This window comes from Kwoniella mangroviensis (genome assembly GCF_000507465.2).
Source record: "Kwoniella mangroviensis CBS 8507 chromosome 1 map unlocalized Ctg02, whole genome shotgun sequence".
In the NCBI taxonomy this organism is placed as follows: domain Eukaryota; kingdom Fungi; phylum Basidiomycota; class Tremellomycetes; order Tremellales; family Cryptococcaceae; genus Kwoniella; species Kwoniella mangrovensis.
Window position 1 is genome coordinate 1,833,559 of NW_027062534.1, and position 11,287 is coordinate 1,844,845.

The following is an 11,287-nucleotide window of genomic DNA, read 5'->3' on the forward strand; positions in this document are numbered from 1 at the left end:
CTCAAAGGTAAGTTATCCAACTGTACTTTACTTGCTCGTAGCTTGCAGAAAGGATCAACAAGGACAACGCCATGACATGACGGGTAACTCGATTTAATCTGGTTCCGTCATGGCTGGCATACGAGTACGAGTACGCGATCATTCTCGAGCGGCCACCTCCGCCTCACCCGCAACAACCCAAACTCGGTTGTGTAAGTCTCGTTTCAAATTGATGGACTGCCCGTTTTGACCGACTACTGTTGACTACGTTGCTCATACAAATCAAGTCTTTAGGGAATAATATCTGGGCTGAGTACGAAAGCTACTTATGTACTGTATAGTCCAGGATCCTCCCAAATATACCCTTGTCACCAGCCATCCCATCCCACTATCATCCTCCCCCTCAAAATGAATGGTACCATTTCTCCTTTTCATTCCAATCAGGACACCCTGCCTTTTTATAGATCAGGTCCTCGTACTAGCGTACCTTTCAGCAACCTACGTGCCTTGACAACCAAATCTGTCCGAAACTTGCTCTTGGTTGTTACAGATCGATTGGGTTGGTATAATGTTTTAGACATGTGTGAGACTAGTCTTGATGGTTGATGGTTGAACCGGGAAACGGGAAGCTTGGACCCTTTTCCGACGTTTAGCACTGATCGTCTATCAAATGTCAGTGAGATGCGAGATGGGAAGATGTGAGATGAACAGGTATACCTTTTCCTCCCTCTCCTTTCTTACCCCTTCCTCTCCTTCTCTCGCCTTTCGTCTTCCTCGTACTCATTAATACAACAGTAGCTACAATGACTAACTCTAACAAGACTAAACGGTTGCTCTTGCCCAGCTGATCGATCACCTGCCAATCGACACACAGTATCAGGAGACAGGCATGGACGTTCCTGTCAATTCAGCTCAGATCGTATCGCTCCTCATGCTTCCCTAGACGTACCCTCACTCCACACTCGTATAGTATATCACCTCAATGTCATCTTATCATCCATTCGCAGCTCGACCTTCACTCACTAAAAGACATACATCACCTTCACCGGCTGTTCTACTCTCTTTACCTACCCTCGAAGCATTACCTCCCACACCTAGATCAGCAAAATCGTATGACCCTCTTACCACCGACTTCTCACCTATCCCCCCAACCTCAATTTCTGTCTCTACATCACATCGATCACACAGATCGATAAGTGGTAAAATGCCTTTAATCAAATCTCGCTCGAAGAGGCCTACTTCCCCAAGAAGTGAGAATTACTCGTTCTTACCTTCTATTGTATCAGCTTTGGATCCTAGAGGCTTGAGCTCGAGCTCAAAATCAAACGGTGACAATGGTAAACATAGTAGAAACAAATCACGTTCAAATCCACCTGCTCCTTCACCTCTTTTCCCTTCAACAAACAATTTCGATTTCGGTATTCCTCAGAAGTTCTCATCTTCCACCCCACCGTCTACATTCTCGAAAGGAACCTCTTCGCTAAATGCTTTACCAAGCATCCAAGGTGTCTTTGAATCTTATGAAGATGATCAAGAGCTATCGAAACGGGGGAAAGGGAAGATGAGGAAGGATAAGAGAGATACTTTGAAATTACCAATGATGAACCCGTCAATCAGAGATCATGATCCTTTCAATGAGAATGAGTACGAGAAAGAAGATAATTGGCAATGGAACGGATTCAATCAGCCTGCAGAAGTGGTGATCACTAGAGAGCCGGAACAATCCTCAGGTGTACATGATCAATCTTTCCCACGTAGAAGGAATACATCCTTATCGATCAATGCCCATCTTGCTCGACCTCCCAATCCTAGGGAACATTCCTCTTCTTCTCAGTCTCATAACACTTCATCGCATTCACACTCGCATCATTCTCTACCTGCTCAATCACGTTCATCCGTACGATCATCGCTAGTAGCCGATGAGCAAACAACCCAATCGCACTGGTATGGACCTGAAGATGAAGATCTAGAGGATGTCGAACTACAGGCATTGGACGTGTTGGAAAATCTAAGTGGTCATCTTTTACGTGACGGTTTTGGGTATGGTACTGGTTGTCAAAACACCAATAAAGCAGAACGCGAGGGTGTACCATCATTAATCACATCTGGGCATTCCACACCTTCCAAAGCCCGTTCTCGATCTACTACATATTCGACTCAGATGACTTCTGATATTTTTGATAATACCAAGAGATATTCACAGGTATCGGATTCACCATCGATAAGGGAATGGAGGGAGAATCGAAAAAGGACTAGATCACATGGTCATGCATTAGGTAGACCAGTGTCGGAACAACAACACCAGAACACAGAGACACAAACACAAACACAAACACAATCGCATGTCAGAGGATCAATGTCGATATCGAGAAGACCGCCTCCCCCTCCTCCTCCACCTGAAGGGAGTCTGCCTCCTTTACCTACACATGCATCGCAGGTACATGTACAGACAATCAAGAACAATAAAGATATCGTGAGTGAGGGAAGTAAAGTTACCGATCAGGATCAGCATCAGCATCAGCATCAGCATCAGCATATAGAGGAGAACAATAAGAAATCGGTCATATCCGTAAATCGACCACCACCACCGCCTATACCACCTCGATCCGCTTCTCGACTTGATTCACATGCATCATCAACTTTACATCGCATGCCATCTTCTGGTCAACTTCGAACCAGACCACAGACTCCGGCTCAAAGGAAAGGAAGTAAAGAGAAACAAGGGGTCAAAGTGCCTCTTGTACTCTCCACCAACTCATCGCCTGCCATTACGACTAGAGAAGAAGGTGATCTAGTGGTTGTCATTGATAAGAGACCTCCAACGCCTGTCAGAGAGTGAGTTGAACAAAGCGTACTGGACTGATCTTGTAATGGTGGCCTAAATACTGATGATCTGATATGCAAATATAGCATGTCCTCACCTACTATACCGGTCCATCAACGACCTCTGCCTCCTCTTCCGACTTTACCTGATCTCGCAACACTACCTAGCTCTCCTCATACTCACCCTCAGCGAAGCGCATTGGCTCAACTTGCTCATCCGAAACTACCTGTTCGACTCCTTCGACCCAAGAGACCTTCCACTGCCGGTAATGGTCCCACGGGATCTTCTCAGCTCCTGTCTCCTGGATCTACGAAACCCCTCATTCGATTGGTGCCAAGGGAGGAACCTCGTCGATTGTCTTTCTCATCTAGAGTGGAGGGTGCTGAAGGTCGTAAGAACGGTATGACAGCGTTATCATTCTTAGCGTTGGATGACGCGGCCATCCGTAATCTCTCTTCCAGGAATACCACCGATGGACGAGGAGATAGGACGAGTTCTTTCGATGGTAGTTCGGCTAGTGGGTATGGAAGAGCGAGGGGAGAATCACCCACTCATTGTATGTTGGATGCAGGGTATATCATACCTCCCTCTGAGAGAAGTAAGATCGGTATAGATGATCGTAGAGAAAGTAGAAGGAGAAGGGAAGGTTCTCAAAGCAGTTTGAGCTCTATAGCTGGAAGTGAGATTACCAATATCAATCCGGTTGACAACGATGCTGAGGATAAAGTAGAAGAGGGAGAAGGATGGACAACAGCATATGAATATGGTCAATCGAAAGTGAAAGCTACTCAAAGATTAGTGAAGAGAGAGAAAGAATTGAGATTATCTCTTGATATTGGAATTCGACCATCTGCCGTCACTTCTACCTCTCCTATAAGGAATAACAAACCACCTCCGTTGAATATCTTTTCACTCAACGGTTATTCCTTGGCTGATGTAGAAGACGAAGGAGGATTGAGGTATCCTAAATCAGCTGGATTGTTACCTCCTCCTAGACCTCGACGCAAGACAACTCCCTCTGCACCTCCACAGATGGTACAGCCGAAGTCTACTTCACCTACTTCACCGGTCTCGCCGAATAGTAGGGCTGGAAATGGGTTAGGAACGAAATATGGTCAATTATCACCGAGATATACACATCAATCATCGAGTATACAACAAGAACAACAACAACAACGATCAAAGAAAGTCGATGAAGACGAAGATGATCAAGATGGGATGAAAGATTTCATGAACCTAAACTTTCCTATGATCCCAAGTCCGAATCTCACCACTCCAGGACAATCTTACATGTTCCCTCCTACTACATCTGATGATGTTCATGCACCTACTTCCAATCAGGAGAGGAAAGTATCTACGTCTACTCAACGGACCAATGGGTCCGATGAAATCGAGAATTCATGCTCGTCCAATTGGAGTAGCGACACGTACGAGAGAGAAAGACGGTTGATAACTAGTTTATGGTTATCTTCTAAACCTACTAGATCCACCAGACCTCCTGCTCAGGGTGATGGTAGAATGATGCAAGCAGGGGAAGGAGAAGACCAACATCCTTTTTACAGTCTGGGTAAATCAAATAAATATGTTGGATCGAATGCGAAAAAGGGGACGGTGGTGGTAGATGGAGGGTATGGGAGGAGAAATAATTCTGGAATAAAGATCTAGTACTAGCCCCGTAATGATGATGAGGACGTACTGCGTTCTCAGAGATTGTTATGAACGATGTGCTGATTACATGCAACCTTCGTCGACACACATATATATATGTTATAATTGTACTTTCATCTGTGTATATATGTATATTTGTAGTGTGATATTCCCTCAATAATGAGTTCATGTATTGTCGAATTATAATGGTGTTTCCATATAGATCAGTCTGAGGAGTTGAAGAATCATTGTCAAAGAGTACTCATTCAGTATCCGAACGCCGCTGTGCACTATGCATCATCTCCCAAGCGAGGCTCGCGTTGTTAGGAAGCAAGAAAGGAAATCTGTCGTGGTTATTTGCCATCCCTTGTCGTACAAAGGTGGAAGACCTTTGTGATAAAGAATTGACCCACCATGCAGTAGCATTGATTCAGAGCACTTGTAGACTCAGGTCGATACGGTAACCAATTGCATATAAAGAGTATTACCCCTGTACGAAGTTGCGGTACTGCATCTCAGACCACTATCTCACATCGTCCTCCCGAACATTCAATTGTATAATTGCCTGACATGTGTGAGCCTACAGATGATGAGATACCTGTAATCCCACCTCCTTCTTATACCCAGTCAATGGCGACGTCGCCCTCGACCTCGACCTCAAGGGAATTCGTGGCACGGGTACGTAGCATACAAGAGCAACTGGATAATATGAACTTGAGAAACGGCATCAATCGTGAACTTGCAGATCCTTCTCCTCCCGTGCCAGCTTCCTCATACGGATTCATAGGATACGCAAGAAGTTTTCCTCCGGGAGTGGCTCCAACGAGATACTGTGATACCCCTATCGAAGTTGAACGACCACCACTGAGAATAGGAAGTTTATACAATCAAAATCGAGAAAAGGTAGGATATCTATCATTTCTAAATGACAGTGAGCAGAGGATCCCGTACATATCGAATCCAAATTTTACCAAATCTATAAGGAAAAGGACGATTCGTCCCAATGCCGACTTGAGCGTGAATAGTGATTATCGTCGAAGAAATCCTGAATTGACCCTGCCAAAAGGAACGGTCGATAATGTATCATCTAGGTTTTTGACCTTACCTGGATTCACCTTTAATGGAGATTATACGTTCCAGAGCGCTTTCTTACAATACCCTGATGATGGTGGGAAGAACAAGAGAGAGAGGGTACATATGAGTTTAGATCATGCTGCAATTTGGAAAGTCGGAGATCAACTGGTTGAAAACAATTCCGAGAGGGAGTTGAAAGAGTTGTGTGAGAAGATCATAAAGGACGATGAGATAAGTGAATTCGGAGGAATAAGTTTAATCCTTCATCCACCTTCCATTCCACCTTCCCAGTGGCCTACGAGAAATCAAAACATGTTAGAAGAACAAGATTCGATTGGAAACGATGTTCCTAGATCTAGATCAACAGGAATACAATTTCACGGTGAATTGTCAATGGACGATCCATTAAGGTATGCAGTGGAGATTAAGATAACCTCCGGAAGTGGAATAGAAGATAGGAATTTCAAGATTACTTTGAATTCCGAAAAGACTTTTTTGATCCATGGCGCACGTGAAGATGGAGAAGCATGGAGGGATCTACACAAACTTTTTAATCATCCTAATGGACTAGATGTGAGGGTGAGATCGACAGTCACTCTGAGACCTAGTATGGCATACCACTCGGTGGACCACCAAGAATGGGATGATGTTGAGGTTTTCACCATGAGTCGAAGTGTATTGGATGAGGAAGTAAGTCGCCAAGTCGAACGAATACCAGGAAGTTTGACTTCGGTTTCTGGAAGTAATGTTAGAAGGGATGATGAGCTGCATAGCAATGGATATGTCTCGCCTGTCACAGCTGTGACGGCGGGAGGAGGAGCAAATGCGGATACGACTGATAGCCATCAGCCTACTACTGGCTCAAGCGTCAGTGCCAACAATAAAGGTAAGGATCCCGTTCGATCATCCACTGGATCATCTTCTAGTAAATCACAAAAACCTGGTAACTGCTGGATCAGACATAGGAAGCAGTAATTAACTGTGAAGGTGTCTGAAAACCAGTATTTTATCATGTAGAGCACGGTCGTAGTAGGTACATTAAGTATGTTTTTCTACCGAGTACGGGCTTTGCCTAATACAGAAGATACAGTACATGTATAAAGAAGTATCTCACGGTCGGAATGGATCTAGATACCTCCTGAAATATCTTTTCTTACCCGCTCGCTTTATAGCTTCCAGGTCGTTTTCGCTCAGAGCTGGGGTTCGGAACGCTTGGATATACTCGTCCATCCTATGAGGTTTATCGGTCTCACTGTTTGGTACCTCAAGTCAAAATCAACTCATGTTATGTCATTATTTTTGGGGCACATGTGGGTCGCACATACGTTACGACAGGACCTTTCATCTCGTGCATTGCCCCTTCAAGTAATATTTGACCTACTGTCAGTGCGTTCTCCTCTGCGATTCTCTGTATAACAGGGTTGAGAGGAAGTGGCGGATCATGCAAGGAAAGAGGTTGGAGACATCCAAACCCAGAGATGACTATATCATTCTCTTGACATATTTCAATGGCCGATTTCGATCGAGGGTCATGGGCGTTATAAGGTGGAAAAATCGATCTGTGCCTATATGTCATCGACCCGCCATACTACATTCACGGTAAAAGAGGCCAGGATTGGGGAAGCGAAAGAGTGTGTAACGCGTGCACACCGGCTTCCAATTCCCAAATTGTCCTCATCATTCTTCCATTCTTCACACTCATCATGAAGGAAGTGAGCCAAGACGAGAGTGCCACATTCTCCCCATGCTCCAAACTATAATTCCGATAATTGTGTATACCAATGTATTTACGTTACTCGATTTAGAAATTAGAAATCCAGGGTCCAACTTGCTCATTTGATTTATTTTTGCCACTTTGAGGTAAAAGGGTTAAAAAGCAAGAAAAGCAATGACGTGTATACATGTGGGTTTCAAGCAGGGGAGTGAGCAATGTACGAGTATGACTTTTCGACGAAAGAAGCAACATGAACATGCAACGGCGGCAAAAAAAGTAAAAGCAAAGTAAAGTCAAGTGAAAGGAACATTACTTGACTCTTAATCAGTTCTCATTTCATCATCATCAACATACATTCCTTACCATATCTTGTCTTAGTCTTACATAACATACATGACTCGATCTTGATACACCCACATCCCGACTGCATTTACCGGATGGATTCATTAGACTGATACTCTCACTCGGTCAGTTGCGAGTAGTCGGTTACTGAATATACCAAAAACAAAGGATCGTCCATATATCCAATCCACCTTCAAGAATCAAGAACAATCAACCTGTCTTACTCCCTCGACTGCCTGATATATCATCAAACCAGATTGGTGGCTCTTACACATGCACCATGGCCGATCCGGCCTCCCATAATCAACCACCTTCGGACCATTCCCACCCTGACCCACACTCATATTCCCATACTCAACCTTCTCCCACCCTCCTGGATACTCCTCACTTGAGTGGACCCAGTACGCCCATCCAGCCTGAAACTCCACACACCATCCAACTTCAGACACCTACCACTCATGCCGAAGGATCATCGTCCAGCAGTTCACCGGTGAACAAGATGAGCGCTATCGCCGGAGGGGAGGATAAAGGGAAAGGCAGAGCTGAAGTACAAAACGATGAGGACGATGATGATGAAGTGATGAATCTCGATGCATTGCGACGCATCAGCGCTAGAGTATCGCAGATAGAGCATGGGGAGAAGATAGAAGAAGGGTGGGTCCTGCGAGATGAGTTGTTGGGAATGGTGAGTCATCCACTCAACGACTGCAATGTCATGTGGAGGTATGGAGCTGACCCACCTTCTTACCATCAATAGGTCAAGTCAATATTGCCTATAGCGATTGAACAGATACCGTTCCTGCAAGAGAGATTATCAGCGCAGAGGGATACCATAAAGACAATGCAACAGCAAGCTAAATTGTCGGCGCAACTCATGTCTATCGAGCGGTGAGTGCACCTAAAGATTGATACAAGTTTGGGGAATATGCTGATGTTACCGATTATTCGTCGAAGATCACGTCACACTGCCGAAAGAGATTCATGGCATGCTGAGACTCGAGCACTGAAGCATCAAAGAGAAGCCGAGATTGCCGCCGGGACTAGACCACGTAAAGTGTTGGATCTGGATGTAGGGTATCATCAGGAGTTGGAAGCTGCTAACAAGAGGCTGGAGATGGATAATAGGTTGATGGCACCAAGGGTGAGTCTGACAGTGGTGGAATCTTCATTTGAGACCTTGACTGATCATAACGATTATTGTAGCTCGCCGACACACAGAGGCAGATAGATAAACTAGTGACCGAATTACGATACCTTCGATCTCACGTCATCTTGAACTCCCAACCTATCAGCAAACCAGGTGAACACTCCCACACTCACCCTCAACCCCCTATATCATCTTATTTGCCAACTTCGGGTAGACGTCATTCTCGATCACCCATTAAGGGATCTAGTAAGGTGACGATGGGAGATGCTCGAACGGAACATCTGTTACTCGCCGCAGAAAGAGTCAGAAACCTGCGTCAATATGATGATCGAGTAGGACGACTGACTTTGGACGAGTTGAAGCGGAACGGCGTGGTAGGACCGAGTGGGGGTGTGGGATTCTCGGAGGGATACGGTGGGATCGAATCAGAAGCGGAAGATGAGTTGTCTGAAGAAGAGGAAAAACCCTTACAAGCTAGAAGACCAAGTATGTCAGCTACCAAATTCAAGGGTAAAGCATCTCAATCACAATCTCAATTACAAGGAACACCATTACTTCCTCGGCCCAAGAAATCTAGGAAAAATCATAACCCACCTCAGCCACCTATTATACCTCAAACTCCTTCCAAATCCAATCGAAAACAACAACACCCTCCCCCTCAGACCACGCCTGGCGGAAGCAATTTCAACGACCTGCTTCGTGCGGCTGAACTCGCTACTCGACCTGGTACGCCCACACCTGAAGATAGGTCTCAAAAGATCGTACCGCTTTCTGCTATGTCTGCGACCCGATCAACCACCAGAGCAAGAGATGAGAGTGCTAGCGAGAGAGGTAGTCCCATCAAGCGAGTGAGGAGGGACGAATGGTCATCTGGAAGAGAAGACGAGTTACCACCTCTGGGCACTCAGCAAAGTGCCATACCGAACAGTCAAGGATCTGCATCGGCACTGGATCTATTGGCTCAGGCGAGTCAGTTGGAAGTCGCCAAATCAGGTGAAATGTCTTCTAGTAGCTCTTCTGGACCGTTACCCTCGGCAACTCGATTAGGTGATCTCATCGACCCAAATGACGAGGCCCAGAATAGTAGTATCGGTGCGAGGTCATCCAGTCCTCTCAGGTCAAACGAAGATATCTCTTCATTAGGTCCTGCAATCGATCTCACTCCATTCGCCAGACCAGCCCGACCCGCACAACCGCCATCGGCACATGGAGATAACCAGAATCAAAATTCGGCCGATCCGAATCTTACCACGCCCAAAAACCGACCTAGAGCATATAGCGGGACATCTGATCTCGCCACGCCGGTCACTGCGAGAGAATATCCTAGCTCGACGGTCTACCCTACGCCTGGTAACGACCGGGATGGAGATGGCGAGTACGATGAGAATGACGCGTTCGCCAGTCCTGCTGTACCTGGATTAGGCAAGTACGTCCATCTCACGAGCAGTCTACCGGCAAGGAGAATTCGAAGCCCGTACCTGAAATGGACGGTTGAAGAGGACGAGCTTCTCGCTAGAGCCGTGGCTATCCATGGTGAAAAATGGGATTTGGTATCGAAGGGCGTACCTACGAGATCATATCATCAGGTCAGACAGAGGTGAGCCAGTCGTTCGTTGACTCGCATATGAAATGTATAGCTGACTGATCTTTTTGATGTTTACAGATGGTTACGAAAGACAGGTGCATTTGACAAGAAAGGCAATGATGGTGGGAATGGTATCATCAACTCTGCAATGGGTATGGGGATGGGAATGGGTATGGACGAAGATGATGAGTCGCCTACGCCTGATGAGAAGACTCCGACGGGCAAGAAGAAGAGAAGGATGAGTCAGGTGTAGGAAGTGCATTGGAATTGGGGATCAATCTGGATATGGACGATACATCAATTTGACAGGAGAGAAAAGATTCGGTCGCTGGAATGGCAGTTGTGTACAATCATTTTGCTTCTTGCATATTATCAGACATGTGTCACTTGTCTAGCTGCATCATATATCAATATATACATCATTTTTGGTTCATTTCTTGTTGATACGCTGCATCGTTAAATGAAGATGAAGAAAGAAGAAAGTCATATGCATATATAATATCTATAACTTGCAATCGTTCAGATGTCCAGGAAGATGCAACACTGGTACATATCAAGAAAGCCCCTGAACATATCCATCTACTTTTCCTAACTTATGTTGAATGATGTGCACGTACCTTCAACGCAGACACATAACACACACAAACAAACACACACACACAAACAAACCGCTCCATTCGGGTGCACTGTATGCGTGACTGACATGACTGACACTCTTACATCTTTCCTTTCTGACCCGCCGACAGCAACCATTCTTTTCAATGATACGACAGATAACGAGTGAGACGAAATTGACGATAAGAACATTCCCACCTGAGACCTAACTATCACCTCATCTCATCCAAACAAAGGAAGGAGAGGGGTCAAGAAGTAAAGGAAAAAGATCGTTCGTTCGGTATCGGTGAAAAGATTTTATTCCAGAAAAAGAAGAACGTTTGTAATTCAGAAGGTATTGATACTGCATCATATCGACAT

General features: G+C 45.3%; 3 protein-coding genes across 3 annotated transcripts; all 3 read left to right on the forward strand.

Annotated features, from left to right (window-relative positions):
* Positions 1 to 961: 961 nt before the first annotated feature.
* Positions 962 to 4,468, forward strand: I203_105792 (uncharacterized protein; the record flags this gene model as incomplete). The annotated part of the gene is made up of 2 exons (XM_019144944.1): positions 962 to 2,814; positions 2,890 to 4,468. The coding sequence occupies 2 exons, from the start codon at positions 962 to 964 to the stop codon at positions 4,466 to 4,468; spliced, it is 3,432 nt and encodes a 1,143-aa protein (XP_019006279.1).
* Positions 4,469 to 5,158: 690 nt separating this feature from the next.
* I203_105793 (uncharacterized protein) lies at positions 5,159 to 6,499 on the forward strand (the record flags this gene model as incomplete). Its single annotated transcript, XM_019144945.1, has 1 exon — positions 5,159 to 6,499. The coding sequence occupies one exon, from the start codon at positions 5,159 to 5,161 to the stop codon at positions 6,497 to 6,499; it is 1,341 nt and encodes a 446-aa protein (XP_019006280.1).
* A 1,361-nt stretch (positions 6,500 to 7,860) lies between these two features.
* I203_105794 (uncharacterized protein) lies at positions 7,861 to 10,565 on the forward strand (the record flags this gene model as incomplete). Its single annotated transcript, XM_065517837.1, has 6 exons — positions 7,861 to 8,265; positions 8,338 to 8,468; positions 8,535 to 8,721; positions 8,784 to 9,819; positions 9,871 to 10,324; positions 10,391 to 10,565. 6 exons carry the CDS (start codon positions 7,861 to 7,863, stop codon positions 10,563 to 10,565), a joined length of 2,388 nt encoding a protein of 795 aa, XP_065373141.1.
* Positions 10,566 to 11,287: the final 722 nt, after the last annotated feature.